This window comes from Cajanus cajan, chromosome 1 (genome assembly GCF_000230855.2).
Source record: "Cajanus cajan strain Asha chromosome 1, NIPB_CcT2T_4, whole genome shotgun sequence".
Lineage (NCBI taxonomy): Eukaryota > Viridiplantae > Streptophyta > Magnoliopsida > Fabales > Fabaceae > Cajanus > Cajanus cajan.
The window spans coordinates 43,563,920-43,581,285 of record NC_138517.1 but is presented as its reverse complement, the minus strand read 5'-3'; the positions used below and the strand labels follow the sequence as shown (position 1 = coordinate 43,581,285).

Here is a 17,366-nt window from a genome sequence, read left to right as displayed (position 1 = left end):
AGAAGCCCCAAAAATTCCCCAAAAAAATTAAATTACAAAAATAATCCAATGAGAATAGCTTCTCAATCATTCGAGATATGTAAGAGATAAAAAGGAACTCCTCCATACAAGGTTCCGGTTTAATCTTTCTCATACACATACACATACAACCTAGGCATTGGAGGTCAATCCCACTATTCAACAATTAACCCACATCCTGGAGTGATGTTCTCACTCCCCCTTTATCTTGATCAGCGCTAGTTTTAATATCTCGCTCTCTGAATTCCTCTCCAATTGCCTCTGGTTCGCTTCCCTCTTCAGATCACAATGTACTGTCATATCACATGTGAATCAAACCTAATGCTACTAATGAGTTAAATATAACCTTAACTCTCTGTATACGCGTAACTCATCAGTAAAAAGCCTAACCTAATTACCTTACAATTTAAATTTGAATTTTATAAAGATAATTAACTACTAATATCTTATCTAATTACTCAGAATATATTATCCCCAACTAATTACTTCTTGTTGTTATAAAAGATATATAACTCAATTATTGTAAACAATTTAGTTAAAAAAAATATCTTTTCCTTTTTTTAACTTCTTCCATTTTCAAATTATCCTTAATTAATTAATTTAAAAAATTATATTAGTTTATTTATGAAAAAGGGGGATGTTACAACATCCATCTTCTAGCACTCATCAAGGTAAAAGAGAATGAGAAGTCTTGCTTTGGGGTGGGAAAATTGTTGGGTAGTGAGATTGACTCTCAATCTTCTTTATGTTGTATCCATTTGTTTGAAAGAAAAACCTAATTTGTATTTTGATGTATAGAAAACCGCAAGTGTACGGTTGTCGTCAAGTAATAAATATCGAATCACAGGGACTACGTGTTTGACCTAGAATTACTAGTATTTTAATTTGAATTTTAAAACAGATAGAATGTTTGTTTTGAGATGATAAGATCAGATTCGCTGGTAAAAGAGATAGTAATGCAATTAATGAATAAGATAAAACTTTAAGATAAGATAAGGAGATTTCCGGGAATCTAGGGTTCGCACAAAGAGTTCCAACAATATTGAATTATTATTTTCATTAATTAATTCTATTCCATCTTGAAGGTAGTCTTAACCTAATTTAATCCTTGCACCTTCTCAGGCTACGAGGACGTGTTTAATTAAAATTAATCCCTACTCTCGTGGTAATTACGTTCAATTAAACCCATTAAGATCTTTGTTAATCTATTGCTCCTCGAAAGCTTAAATCAACTCTCGTGATTTAACACTCAAGTCTGTTCCTTTAGGTTCCGATAATTAGGTTCTCCTCTCAGTTCATCCCTAATTATCTATGATTATGAAAATTAAGATTAATTGTTTATCATAATTATAATCAAGTTCTCCTCTCAGTTCATCCTTAATTAATGTTATTACGAAAACAATAATGTTAAAGTTCATATATAAAATATAAAAGAACAAATCAAGAATTGGAATAAAATTAAGAAACTGAATAATGCATTAATAAAGAGGTTCTCAGAGGCTAAGCCCTGATCCCAGAAAAAGGGAAACTACTCACAGGAGTTCATAGTAGTTCTCCAAGAAAAGAAGAATAAAAGAAAAGCAAACCTTAGAGTCGATGGCACAGGCGCCCAACCTTCTCCAAGTGTCAAAAACTAAATAAAACTGTCTCCGAAAACCAAAAGTCCTGTTCTAGGCTAACCTCATCTAATTTATAACCTAAAAGGGTAAAAAGGTAAAACTACCAAGATAAAAATTACAAAAATAAAAATAAAACATAAAACTTAAAAAGCTGGGACGCGAAGTGAATCACGGCCGTGACTGAGAATCACGACCGTGATCTTCTCTGGAGCACATTCATTCACCAAATCGACGCGAAGTGAATCACGGCCGTGACTGAGAATCACGACCGTGATCTTCTCTGGAGCACATCTATGAAGGGTCAGTGGCGTTCACGGGTGTGATTGGGAGTCACGGCCGTGATTTTCTCTGGTGAATCACGGGCGTGATTTAGAATCACGGCCGTGATTTTCCCTGTAGCTCAGCATTTCCTCTTTAATTCTTAAATCTTGATCCTGCTCAGAGAAAACACAACACATACCAAGAAAAGCATAAAATAGGAAAATGATATAAAAATTTATTAAAAACATGAAAGATATGCATGATTATGCTATGAATTCTTGTGAATTAAAGTGCTAAAATACGAGTAAAATACACAACATCATATTTGTTCTTTAATTTTTGTCTTCTATATGATTTTTCATTGCTTTAATTGATGATATTGAGTGGTATGTGTGCTTAATTTTATGTATTGAACAAATCTTATGGATATTGAATTGTCCATAGGTTCCTGTGAGAACCTTAAGGGGTGAGAACCTTAAGGGAATGCATTTTTAGTGATTATATGAGAAGTTGATATGAGAAATTAATTATGTATATTATATGTGATGTTGTCTGAATTATATATATATATATATATATATATATATATATATATATATATAATTTCATGTAATTTGAATTGTTTGAGAATCTATGAGTGTCCGTACTTCTTGTATGAAACCCTTGTTTATAGAGCAAAGTGAAGATTGATGTTAATTGGATGAATATGTGAAATTGGGGTTGGATTTGAGCAACTAATGGTATAGTAGAGCAGTATTAGACTTTGATATATGTTTTTTTTATCGATTTGAATGGAAGAAGAGAGTTTGGATGTGAGTTGTGTCTTGTTATGAAAATTCTAATATGAATATACCTTGATATTTTATGTAATTTCTTTATGTGAGATTGATAAAATTGAAGTCTGATTGTTGGGTTAGAAAGTAAACATTTGGGACTATAGTTTAGACTCAATATCCACATAAATATGTTAAGGAATGACTTAGTTATGTGAGTTAAAAGATGAATCTCATATTTTGTGCACAAAGTGTAATATGTATATGTTGTAAGCTTTTCAAGTAGACATAAATGGCAAAATTAGGATTTTTAATATTCATAAAAGTTTTAACCCTAGATATTAGCCTTCAAATGTTGTTTGAATTACCTAAAAAGGATGTTTAGAACTCAAGTTATGATCAAATTAGTGAGTAAAGGTCAAACTATCAGATTTAGGTTAAAAAGTTGCAATTTTGTATTTTTTTTTACAATAGTATATGGTAGATTTAACTCTTGAGGTCAACATACAAGTTGGAGATAATTGTATTAGTTTTCTAATAAAATTAAGATAAACTTGATAGCACATATATAACTCTAGATAAGGTGTTTGAACTACACAATATCTTAGAAGATTAAGTTATGGAAATGTAGTTTGTCAATGGTGATGATGAATAGCTTTACCCTTTAAGTATTAGATCTTACAAATGGTTTTAGGTATCTATGTCAATATGGAGGAAGGAGAAACCATGATAGGAAATAATAGTTAATAAGTTATGATGTAAACTAATTTTTAATGATTAGAGATATTTTGGTGATAGTGATGTCTAAGGACTTAATGTGTGATATTGATAAGGCTACTAGACTAGTTAAGCTATTGATTTAAATATTTAGTGGTGTTGATCTCTTAGTTACTATGATTGATATATTAACATATAATCATAACATATGATTATATGACTTCATAATGATTCTATCTTAAAGTGTATCAGATGATAGTGTGTAATTATTGTGTTTGAACTGTGAACATGTAACTCTTGTACTAATCGATATGGATAATTGAGTATGATATGTTGAGTTAGTATTTATGTTAATGTGAGACATGATTGATGTAAAGTTTGTGAATTGGTATTGGTGTTGGCAAGACATGAATTATACAAATGGAATGTGATTGGCAAATCGTTGTGAATTGCAAATCGTATGTATGACAAATTGTTAAGTATGCACATTGAATTATTATAAGACATTGTGTTTGTGTGACATGCATCATATGCAAGAAAATCGAAAAATCGAGAAATTGTTATATATGCTCTACGCATATTTGTGATTGGTACCACATGTATGCAAATCAAAATTTGTGTTTATTGCAACTCATATTTGCATGTAACTATATTTGTCTCTTGAGATTAATGAATGAGTCATTGTGGTTTGATATAATTATGAGTATAGTATTGATGCTATTGTTATGAAGGATATGTTGAGTGTGTGTGGTTATCTATCTTTTATTTCATGTCATGAGTTAGAGTGAGATGTTTCCTACTCCACTTGTTTCTATTTTGTTGTTATGTATGTTTTTGCAAGTGAAGCTCATCAAGATATTGATGATGATGATGATGAGACTTAGACCATGTTTTGGAAGTGCTCTAATAAGATATGAGTCATCGAGATTTAGACTATGATTGTTCTTGTTATTTTTATGATAAAACTTATATTTAGATATGTATTTCTACTTTATTATGGAGCTTTGTTTTGAGAGATTATTATGTGAGACTCTTTATCTCATGTTGAAGACTACATATTTATTATTTTTGCATGGATTTAGTATTTTTATATCCTTTGTTTTGAATTATCATTTATATATGTATCTAGGGTAAAGGGTATCATATTTAGTGGTATTAGAGCTTGGTTGATTCAAACCGGATTGTGTGGTATGTGTCGCTACATGTTTTGTGTGTACTCTAATGTGTGATTTGTTGTGTGTTGTGATATATTAATTTGCTTTGACTCTTTTGTTGGTTGTTTTCTTGAACACTTCTTTCTTAAAGGAAGAAGTAGTAGTAGTTGGTTGTATCACTTATGTTGCGAGCATGGATGCTAGTGGTAATGTACGATTTTTATTTTAATGGTATAAATATTAATATATGAAATTTATGTTTTAGATTATATATGAAAATAATATGCACATATATAATAAATAAAAGCATTGGATTAGTGGTAGTTGAACTCTCCTTGAAATCATATGACCACAATGTGCAAATACTAATTGATAATGTGAATACTAGATGTGTAATATGCAAAGTAAGAGTTGGGTCATGCTTCTTATCGATTTAAATAATGAGTTGATGGGGTGCCATAGGTTAGTGATATGTTTGATCTAAAATCATTATCAAATTGACTTTTGGTTCAGTTCCTGGTTGAACCAATCGGACAGACTGGTCCAATTCAAGTTTTAAGACTATAAAATAGTATTATTAAAGAGAGCTACAAGGAGATAAAATTAGCATTGATATTTTTCATTCATTGATAATAACCTCTAATGTTGTGTATCGAGAATAAAAAAATGGTTGGGAAGTGTACGGTTAACAGTGGGTTAATGTGATATTGTGGAGACAACTCTTAATGGCTCAAATGTAAGGAGCTTGGCATGTGGATAAAGAAGATTGTTAGGGAGTATGTTTTAAATTAGTAAGGAAGTAGATGATGGTGATTGGTTGGCATTTTAAAAGTTGAGTATAACGGATGAGGGAAAAACTTGTTTTGTGTGTGGATTTTGGGGTAAAAACTTGCAAGCAAATCTAATTGTGGGTGAAAGGATGTGTAATGCATGTTTTGGGGGTTGGATGCAACTGGTGAGTTTTGTTGTTGGTGCTACAAAGAAATCATTTTTCATAATTGTTGTCTAGTGATATATCAATGGTTAAGAAAAATGACACAATGGGTAAGTTAGGGGAGAAACTAATAGGTGTTATTGTTGGAAGAGTCGAAGGTGAAACTAGGTTGGAAAAACTATTTGGAAGAGAAAAATGTGTATTTGTGGGGGATTGAGACAATGAAAATGATAAAAAAAAGGGCGGGGGGTTATTTGTGCGATAGAGAAAGGTTTTATGGCAGATGTGAAACTAGTAAGGTATGTTTGGAAACTTGGTTGCAGTTAAGGGGAAGAGGTTTAAGAAGAATAGTATTGGAAGAAATGAGAGAAATAAAGTGCTTGTGGTGGTAGATGATGAAAATGGTATTATGGATGGTGAAGATCTATCATGTATAGTAGTGGTTGTGGTGGCCACATGTAATTGTAATATTGGAATGAATCCATGTATTGGTGGTTGGATTTGGGGGGGAGTAGGCACTATGAAAGCACCAATTGATAAGAAGCTAATAGTTACATTATCACTACTCTTAAAATACTACTATTAAAGAGAGTTACAAGGAGATAAGCCTAACATTGATATTTTTCATTCATTGATGATAATGTGTAAATAGGGATACACTTGTATAACCCTACTAGGTGTCATTCATTGGATAATATCTATCCATGTGTCAACATCCTATTAGTATAAGAGAACAAAATAAATATTTAGCTCCATTTAATATAGTCTTTCAACCATTTTAATTTTTCTCTTCCAGGCCTCTGTAGGTCCATCCTACAAGAAAATTTTACCTCACTAATGTCATCTAGCCATTATAACTTGTGTGGTTTAGGCCGGTTAATAATAGGAAAATTAAGCTTGGTCATCAAAAGTGTGTTTTCCATGTTTGCATTCCACCTTCTACAATCATATTTCTAATCTTGTCATTTAGGTGACATCTTGTGTGAAAGATGTACTTCTTTTGTTCTTTCACATTATCTCGTGTATAGATAGATATGTATGAACTCTTTTTATTTGAAGATATATAATCAAACTCATCCCTACTTTATCCACATCCTTATTATGTTTGGAAAATCTAACAGTTGCTTTTTGTATCCATCCTCGTGCTTAACTTGTGGAACTCATCTTCCATGACTTGCATGAACATATTGATTTCATCAAGGGGTATATGTTTATCCATCCTAAAATGTTAGTGATTAAAAAATTTCCTCAACACATTTTTCTCGCATGTTTCACTCAATTAATTTTGAAATTGACTTGTGTTTCACTCAAAATATGGCTCTTCTTTTTTACACACTTGTACTTTTTTATGATTTTTTTTTGTTTTCTACTACTCAAGAACAAGAAAAGTCACATAGAAAGACAATGAATGAAAAATGATAAGAGAAAGATATATACAAGGATAAAAGACAACAAAAGAAGAAAAAAAAAGATAGAACTTGAAATGAGTAAACATGTGTTTTAGTACCAACTAATATGAACCTTGTAAATGACCTACTTTTGGATCCTAGAATCTCACTTAAATTCATGCAAGGTGTTTATAACAAGTATTGAACAATCGATTTGTATTAGACACCACAAAGGAAATAATATCTGATAAGTCAAATATTTTCGCGACAACACCAAGTAATAAGTTAAAAACATGCAACATATTTTATTCATTAGATGACTTTTTGGAGTACATAAGATTTCCCTTTATATAGGCAAATGTAGAATTTCATAAAATCTTAAAACAAAGAAACAAGGATAGATTGTATGTTCCTAATATCACTAATTAATGTTATGTATAAGTAAAAAATATTGAAACAATATAAAAGAAAAAGATAATATATTCCTAATTTCCCAAATAATATCCTAATTAATGCATGGAGATGTTTTATTAATGCTTCTTGACCGTTTTTGAACATCATTCTTTCTTCATTTTGGGCACTATATGGACTTTGAGGCATCTCTTTTTAGGCTTCTAGTATTATGATCATCAATCTTTAACCATTTTTAGACATCATACGATCAATCATGTAAATGGACTTTAGTGTGTTGTTTCCAATCATAAATTGCAATACCTTTGTCATAGATTTATTCCTTACTCTTGTTATTGGAGCTTCCATTTCTTGTAATAGGTTTTTTAGAACATTAGATTTCCACACTAGAGCCTTGACAGTATAATAGTTTTATCTCTCTTTAATCCTTGATCGCACCATGGTATTCTATCACAAAAACCAATAATCATATACAACAAGTTTATTGACTCTTATTGTAAACATTCCAAAAGTTACATTAAAATCAATTTCTAATTGGTTGATAATATAAAATCATATACATTAATTGTACATATTCATTAAACTTTAAAATTAATATTAAATATTAAAAATTAGTTATTTGTAACAATAAAATTTATTGAAAAAATTATCAATAAGAGATTTCTAATGGATTCATAAAATAATATTTATACTCACATTAAAAGATAATAAAAAAAAAGGAACTATTAGATCAAAGGATGATCTAAGAATCCTCAAAAAGTTAAGTTTAAATATTAACAAACTTAGAAGTTTTGGAAAAGAAAACTTACAAAGATCATATGCTTAAATAATAGAATTTAGAACACCATATCAATGTTTATTAATTGCTATAAATCACTTACCTTTTGTATACATATTCTATTGAAGTTGTTATCATGACGTGGCCACATACTTACTTGTGTACGTTAAGAACAACCCTTTCACCAAAATTATTGTCTTTCATAACTACCTCTGAGATGGAGCAAAAATGACAGTCATAGAACTTATAGGAATCTAGTGGGATCCTATCCTTTTAATTTTTGAAACCACAACTTAATATCCATCCATCTATCATAGATGTTAAATCAATTAGACTCCGTATAGAAAAACCTAACACACTTGCCTATTGAGCTTGATCAAATAATTAAATATACTTACATGGTGATTCTTAAATCCAAAATAAATCACATAATAAAATGGGCTTATAGGGAAAATATATGTCAGGTAACATTCAACCCATTTTCATAAAACAAAGTTACACCAATTAATTAATGTTAGCCCAAATAAATAAAAATTATAACATAAGATGATGGTATTAGTCTTAGTTATAGATGATTACAAACGAGAAATGCATGATAACCCTTCAGACTGAACATTTCATTTATCTAAGATGAAAGCTTTTAAATATCACATTTAATATGTGTGATATTTCTATGATATGCTTTCATGTCATTCTTTAACAAATCAAAGGAATAAAAACTTCTTTGGTACTCATAACGTATAAAGGAACAAGATTTTGCTTTTCATCAAAAAAGGATAAGTATATATCTCGAAGTATGTGAAGTTAGCTAAAAGACATTCTCGACTAATATGTGCAACAATTCCCTCTCTTTTGTACTACAAAGGTGATAGTAGTCTCCTTGATCAAATAAGAAGTGATCATTTGGTGAAACGCATTTAATGCAAACATTTATTGCACTAACAGTCACATACCTTTATACGGAAGCAAGATAAAGTAAGACAAAGCAAGTCAACAAGTACTACTCAAGTATTTACAACAATCATTTTCAAAGTTCACTTATTTAAAGGAGCTTCAACCATAGAGAAAAGAAGAGGTTTATTTTCATTCAATTCATTCTTTCTCTATAAATTTTTGTATTCATAAGTTTTATCATGTCTTGTGTGTTAGACAAACCCTCTGATATTTTTACCTAGCCTAAACTATGTGTTTTAGCTAAAAAAACTGGAGAGAATTTAATTTTTAAAGAATACTTGGTGTTCAAACCTAGAGAGACTTTGTTGTTTAAAGAATATTTGATTAATTTTCTTATAACTTGTGAAAGAATAGTTGTATCTTTGATAAATATAGTGAAACTTAATCAATAACAAGACGTAGTCTCAGTAATTGAGATGAATCAATATAAAGAATTTTAAAAATTCAAGGAATTTAAAATTGTTAGAATTTAAATCACTTTGATTTCGAGATGAATTCATGCTTTCCTGAAAATTGACACTCACTTGTATTTTCCTTTCTTGCACTCTTAAGATGAAAACATGTTTTTCTTTTAGAAATCTTTCACATGTGTTTTTGAATTCTTATGAACTCATTCTTAAAAAATGAAAGGAGTTTGAGTTTATACAAAAAAATTAGTCACTATGTAATCAATTAATTGATTGTGTAATTGATTACATTGATCAAAATTATAATATGGATTTTCTAGAAATGAGAATATGTGTAATGCAATCGATTACATTGTCACGTAATCGATTCAAATAAAACATTTTTCTTTTTTAGAATTACATATCCTTGTGTAATCGATTACCAATTTTTTTGTAATCGATTAAATATGTAACTTGGTCCAATATTAGAAAATCTTGGCTCATTCTTAATAAACATTGATTGAGTGACATATTTATACACCTTTTGAACAAAACACCAATTCTCTTATGTAATCAGTTAAATCACAATATAACCAGTTACACTTGAGTGATTTGATTTTAATGTAATCGATTACTTCGTTTGTGTAACTGGTTATATCAAAACATTTTAGAATTTTTGGAGAATTTAAGTAACAATGAAATCAAATACTTTATTCTCATAATTTCTTACTCTAGAAAGTTCTTCCGAAAACTCAAAATGATGGAGGGTCATCCTTGAAGACCATTAGACCTTTGACAAGGTCTGTGGTTAGGAGGCTAGAAGAAGCAATTATAGAGGATATGCTTCTTAGACTTGTGTTTATCATGAGCATAGAGTATGTGTTCTCCTCCTAATTGATTAGTCTTCTATGGTATATACTTTATATAGTTTATTTTTCATTCCTTTGTATGTAGTAGTTAAATGTATAGGTTGTTTTCATCCTTGTATTTAGAGGTGTATGTTTCCTTATTTGTAGGTCATGCCTTTAGGATTTGGAGGCATAGTCCTTATTGAAATATATTCCTTTTGACCTTGTATTCATGGTCTCCATTTTTAGTTTTTTTGAGTTTAGTATTTGGAGTGGAAATAGTCATTTTAGTAGTGTGACAATAGTCATTCTAGATGGTGTGGAAGTAGTAAAGGCGTGGAAATAGTCAAAAGTGATATTGGGCTTTTTTTTTTTTCTCTTGGTCCAAGGAATTAATTTGGCTTGGTTTAACCTTCATTTGATTAAGCAAAGCAAACTAATTCCTTGGTTTTTGGTTCGACAAAGACTATCCAAGGACACCTTGGCCGCCCACCATAGTCAATTCTCACCCTTGGAACTATTTCTCCTACCACCTAGAGACAAGAGGACACTTGACACTTGTTCATTGACTCTTCTTGATCTAATTGTCTCCTACATGTCTCCTAGAGCTTGTTTGTGATTGGTGAAACTAGATCTAAGTGTCCCCTTGCTCCTAGATGTCTAACTTCCTCTCCAAGCTACCTAAGACTCTAGCTTCTTCTTTAAATTACATAAACTCTATATATAGATGCTTGGAACAATTTGTACACAACTTTGAGCATTTTATTGAGATTTGACCGAAATTTTCTCCAATTCTCTCTCTCAAAACTTGTTCTCTCTTTGAAATTCTTTCTTTTCGCTTACCCTCTCTTGAGTGAGGTGAGAAATTGAAAGACTTATCACTCTTCAAGAGTGTGGTGTCACCTAAGAGAGATCTTACCTTCTCTTGTGTATTAGAAGTGACTTCTAATATTAATGGAGGTCATTGAAAAAGCTTGAAAGAGTCCAAAAAAGTGAAAGATCTATCCAAGAAGCTTGAAGGAGAAATTACATCAATCTAGTCTCTCCTAAGATTTCCATCACAAAACCTTATTGACAATCTTTTAATTTTGGTTTGGTTGTTTATAGCTTTTGAATTGTTTCTTCCTACTTTATAACTTGTTCATTTTAAATTCTTGATTTAAAAACTTTTAAGATTAGAGGATTCACTTCACTTGACTCTAACCTACTCAACCAAGACTTAACCTATCAACCTATTCTATTACATTGATGACTTATTGAATTTTTGGCTCTCATTACTCTTCATGTAAAAAGCAAAAACCAACTTGTTCATTTCATCATCTTCTTGTTTTAATCACAACATAAATTAGTCATATTCATAGATATTCTCTATTAATAACATAGTTAAAAAAATAGCTTTACAAAAACAAAATCAAAAAAAAATATTGGAGAGACCTAAGATATATTTAACATTTTTTTTAGGACATGTATAAATATACTTCTCTGTAACAACTTTTATGAGAAGAAAAATATATCTAAAATTAAAATTAACTCATTTATAAGTTATTTTTGCATGTATAAGTTAATTTTATAGAATAACTTTATTTTAAATTTATGAAAAATTAATTTATTTCTATTTTATTCTTCTAAGTTTATTTAGATATACTAAAATTTTTGTAATCTAAGTAAACGAGAGAGATAATAAAGGAAGAATGATTAGGTGAAGTTAAAGTTGAACGTGATTTGCAATTCCTTGTTTAAAAAGGAAGAATGTAGGGTCAGCAGCACGTGGGGGAAACGAAAAACCTGTGTGAGTGACTCGTCAGTTGTCCCGCGCTTTGCACACTCACAGTCTCTGGATCACCATAAACCTTCACACCATCCGTTCTTATAAAACGTTTCCCCTCAAACTTCGCTTCCACTGTCATTTCCCTCTCTCTCTCTACTGCCACCATGGAGCTCCGTCGCCGCTCCTCCTCCGCCGCCGCCAAGGCCTCCGACGCCCTCCCCCTCCCCCTCCACCTCACCAACGCCGTCTTCTTCACCCTCTTCTTTTCCCTCGCCTACTACCTCCTCAACCGCTGGCGCGACAAGATCCGCACCTCCTCCCCCCTCCACCTCCTCACCCTCTCCGACATCGTCGCCATCTTCGCCTTCCTCGCCTCCTTCATCTACCTCCTCGGCTTCTTCGGCATCCACTTCGTCCAGTCCTTCGTCGCCACCCGACCCAACGAAGAAGGACTCGTGTCGCCACCTAGTCCTACTTTTCAATGCATAGACAAAGCCGACAATGAAAACTCTAACGGCTCTGTCTCAAAGGTAGTCAGACGACCACCTTTTCAATACATTGACGGAACAGATAATGAAAATATTAATGTCTGCTCTGTCAGAAAGGAGGTCAGAGTATTATCTTTTGACAGAGCCAACAATAAAAATATTGTTGACTCTGTCGTGAAGGTTGCCAGCAGACCTCCTTTACAATGTACAAAACCAATTTCAACGGAATTCATCGACAATGATGATATCATTGTCGACTCTGTTATAAATGGGACTGTCCCATCTTATTCTCTGGAGTCCCATCTTGGTGATTGTGGCAGGGCTGCGACAATCCGGCGGGAGGTATTGCAGAGAGTGACAGGACGGTCCTTGGCGGGATTGCCTTTGGAAGGATTCGATTATGAGGCGATTCTGGGGCAGTGCTGTGAGATGCCGGTGGGGTACGTGCAGGTGCCGGTGGGGGTGGCGGGGCCGCTGCTGCTGGATGGGGTGGAGTACACGGTGCCGATGGCGACGACGGAGGGGTGCCTGGTGGCGAGCACGAACAGAGGGTGCAAGGCGATCTACGTGTCCGGCGGGGCGAGTAGTGTGGTGCTGAGGGATGCGATGAGTAGGGCGCCGGTTGTGCGGTTCGCCACGGCGAATAGGGCTGCCGAGTTGAAGTTCTTTTTGGAAGATCCTCTCAATTTTGATACCTTGGCCGTCGTTTTCAATAAGTAAGTTTTTGTGTTGGCGGAGAAAGGGGGATTTATTTGTTTATGATCTTAGTTTGTGTTTTGTTAGAGTGGAGTTAACTCTATGGGAAGTAAAAGGGAATTAATTCCTTATGTGGAATGATTCAGCTCATTACAACTAATTTAAAATGTTTCTTTTAAGTAATGGTTTATGTTGTGCCACTGCGTTTAATGTTATGTATTTTGAGTGGGAGTTCTTTTTTTTTTTTTTTTTTCTTGTTTTGGTGGATGGGTTGAGAAGTTTATTTTTCAAATTTTGCCTCTTTTTTCTTGTGCGTGTCTGTGTGTCGATTGGTGCTGTGCTATGTTTGATGTTGATGGATTTATCCTTCGAAGGAAAAGGGTTCTATGTTTCCTTTTTGTTTTTTTATTTTTGGGTTAATTTTGGCGAGTTTCAACTTTCAATGATCAATATTTTTCTGCATTTATGTATTTTTTAGTTTTTTTTTTGCTAGTTTTCATACTGCTGATGGTGAATTATTTTATTGCTGTCAAATTCTCTGTCTGTCTCTATAGTCTTTCTGTATCTTGAGTTAAGCCATGCCATGTGTTTGGTTTTTGGTGGGTTTTGCTACTTTAGTGATTCTTTCAGTTTTGGATTTATTTCTTTGATTTGTGAAAGAATAAATAAGGAGTAAAAAACTAGAATCTGGATTTCTTTAATAGAGCAGGGCAGAGCCAATTTATTGCAGTTTTTGAAATTTTTGTTAGCAGGAAATTTTAATTTGTACTGAAAATTGATTTGCTTCTGGTGCTACAGGTCAAGTAGATTTGGCAGGCTTCAAAATATTAAGTGCTCTATTGCCGGGAAGAATGTGTATGCCAGATTTACCTGTAGCACAGGTGATGCCATGGGGATGAACATGGTTTCCAAAGGGGTTCAGAATGTTCTTGATTTCCTTCAAAGTGATTTCCCTGACATGGATGTTATTGGCATCAGTGGTAAATTTTATGTCCCTTTTTAGTTTTCACTTTACTGGTGCCCCTGATTTTTCATTAGCAAAGTCGCATTGATGCCACATGTCTGTCCGATGCTGATAAATAATAGTGTATACTGTAGAAGATCTTTTTGTGGGTCTCCCTTTGATTTTACACATTTTTACATGAAATTGGTCCTAGAATTCTCCAATTTTATTTTGGTAATATCTTTGTTTTTTAAAACTATGTTATTGTTGGTATTTTTTCAATCATTTGAAATGAACGAATGACCTGTGTCATGCAAGATTGTTATTCTCTTATTCATGTAGAATTTTATTTGGATTCTTAGAGCTTGATTTGTTTGCTCAATATATGCATGTTGAAATATGACAAGTCTCCAGTAATAGATTATTTTCTTTAGTTAATGTTACTTGTTTGAGCAGTTCCATTGTGTTAATATGAAAAATTGAAAACTATAGTTATTATTATTTTCTTTTTCTTTTTCATGTACACATATTTCAAAAATATACACTAAATTTAAGGGGGGCAACACTTTGTTGTCCCAATTTTGTGTTACGGAACATTTTCCTAGTTACAATTAGAGTAGTCATATTTATTCTGGCTGTTGTTTAACTTGTGAACTATGAATGTGAACCATCAATTTGATGTAGGAAGTTGGAACCGTCACGTCACTCTCAGACCCATAACCTGTTTTTTAAATCGCTTTGGATTCTTCCCGTGAACACTATTATACCCTTTCATAAAGTCAAATTCAGTTAGGCATTAGTTTTCCCACTTTACTTGCTTACGTCGAATATGTCATGAATTAAGGATCTCTGTCGAATATATCATCATTTCAGAAATTACACCTAGTTAAATGGCACGTACAGAATATTAAAAGTTAACTGAGAATTAATAGTAACTTTCATTATTCTGTAATAATTTTAAAAAGTGAATATGGAAGTGGACCTCATGAATTAATCTTTGGTTATTTTGATGCCTGTAACATGTAACTTGGGATGCTAAAATTGTAATTGCTGGGAATTAACTTGAAATGTAATGATTAGTATTGATTCAATTATTTAGGAAATTACTGTGCCGACAAGAAACCTGCTGCTGTAAATTGGATTGAGGGACGTGGGAAGTCAGTAGTTTGTGAAGCAATTATCAAAGAAGATGTGGTGAAGAAGGTGTTGAAGACCAATGTGGCTGCCTTGGTAGAGCTTAACATGCTCAAAAACCTTGCTGGTTCTGCTGTGGCTGGTGCTCTTGGTGGATTCAATGCTCATGCCAGCAACATTGTTTCTGCCATTTTTATAGCCACTGGTCAAGATCCAGCCCAGAATGTTGAGAGTTCCCATTGCATAACCATGATGGAAGCTGTGAATGATGGGAAAGACCTTCATATCTCAGTGACCATGCCTTCCATAGAGGTGATTTAGCACCTTTATATATAGATTTTTATGTTTTATTTTTACCTAGTTAATTTTCCAATTCACTTGCTTATCTTTTTAAGACTTGTGGTCCTCTCAGGTGGGTACAGTTGGGGGTGGAACTCAACTACCATCTCAATCAGCTTGCTTGAATCTGCTCGGTGTGAAGGGCGCGAGCAAGGATTCACCAGGATCTAACTCGAGACTTTTGGCCACCATTGTTGCCGGATCTGTTCTAGCAGGGGAACTGTCATTGATGTCTGCCATAGCTGCAGGGCAGTTAGTGAAGAGCCACATGAAGTACAACAGATCAAGCAAAGATATGTCTAAAGTATCATCCTGAGAAGGAAGGAGCACGTGATTCCAGCCTTTACTCGGGATGCTAAAAGTGGAAAAGGGTCTTTGATGAGTTAGGAATTTTTCAGAGGAAAATGGAAGACATTAATTTGCTGGCACCCATGTGAGGTTTATTTGGCTTGTATTGATGTTTGTGAATGTATCATTAGTTGTACCGTGGAAAGCAGAGGTCTTCCTTTTTGGTGACCCTCTATGGACCATTCATTCACTGTATAAGTTTGGTAGCATAGTTGGTGAGCGTGGGATGGATCTTAGCACACTCCGCAACCTTAGATATTTTTTATGCGTTGTATTATAATTCTAAAATACATGTTCAGCATGTGAACAATTTTCTCTGACACATCTGTTCATTTCTATGTAGTTGGGGACCAGATAGCCGGGTGGTTTGTTGTTTTTTCTCTTGTCTCATTGTTCACTAGATCCGATTAATTAAATTGAACCATTTGTTCTATATGATTTCCAATTTTTTTGGTGGATCTTTCAGATATCGTACTCTTGTTTTCAAAGCTTATTTTGAAATTTGCAGAAGCATTAACAATGGAATTTGACATGTTTCATTAGTTTTTCTTTTTGTCCTTGGAATCAACTGCCTAAGCTTATCTAGTATAAAAGAAAATGATATGAAGTAAACACTTCCGAACAAATGCTTCTCAGTAGTATCTAGAGTTGATCTGGATTTTGCACCCCGTGGTATCTGTATTTTCCTGAAACATTAATAAAAAATAATAGGGTTTATATATTCTTATTTCTTTCCATTAATAAATTATCCAATACCTCCTTGGGGTCATTTAAAATATTGATAAACATATCTCCACAAAGATGCTCTGGGCTAGGCTTGTGTAGCATTTCTTTGGGTTGAGGTTTTGATGGTTTTTACTTGTCAATAATGTCTTTCTCGGTAGAATACAAAGACATCTTATTTCTGTCTATGACCACAAACAAAATGGATGACTGTAGATGCGTAACAAACCTTGTATGTCATTGGACATTAAAATTCATAAGATGACTTTATCATAAGATAAATAGTCATTTTAGTTGGTGGAGGACTATTCTTGAAAATCATAGAACCTTTGACAAGGTCTAGGATTGGGAGATTGAAAAAAATTACTAGAGATGATGTAACGACCCGCCATAGTCTCTACACTTAGTGAAATCGCACTACTGCTAGTGAACTAAGAGAAATATTAAGCTGGATAACTCATACAAACATGTACAAATAAAAATAAATTATCTAAATTTTTGGTTATAGAATAAAATTCCATATATGTACAGTCATCCCAAAAATAATATTCCCTAGTGTCGGTCAAGTACAGACAAAACCGTTACCCAAAATGATAACTCCAACACGAGGATCAAAACTCCCCGTCTCGCAGCGGACACCTCAACTCCAAGCTAGCCCTGACCTGCTCCCATACCAAGTTTGATCA

General features: G+C 33.0%; 1 protein-coding gene across 1 annotated transcript; it reads left to right on the top strand.

The window, feature by feature from the left end:
* The first annotated feature begins 12,034 nt into the window (after window positions 1-12,034).
* On the top strand, window positions 12,035-16,390 carry LOC109817020 (3-hydroxy-3-methylglutaryl-coenzyme A reductase 1). Its single transcript, XM_020382214.3, has 4 exons — window positions 12,035-13,213; window positions 13,992-14,173; window positions 15,236-15,582; window positions 15,683-16,390. The coding sequence occupies exons 1-4, from the start codon at window positions 12,174-12,176 to the stop codon at window positions 15,923-15,925; spliced, it is 1,812 nt and encodes a 603-aa protein (XP_020237803.2). The 5' UTR covers window positions 12,035-12,173; the 3' UTR covers window positions 15,926-16,390.
* Window positions 16,391-17,366: the final 976 nt, after the last annotated feature.

Coding starts and splice junctions, on each gene's coding strand:
- LOC109817020 (XM_020382214.3), top strand. CDS start 12,174: ATGGAGCTCCGTCGCCGCTCCTCCTCCGCCGCCGCCAAGGCCTCCGAC. Junction 13,214..13,991: donor TTGGCCGTCGTTTTCAATAA/GTAAGTTTTTGT, acceptor CTGGTGCTACAG/GTCAAGTAGATTTGGCAGGC. Junction 14,174..15,235: donor GGATGTTATTGGCATCAGTG/GTAAATTTTATG, acceptor TCAATTATTTAG/GAAATTACTGTGCCGACAAG.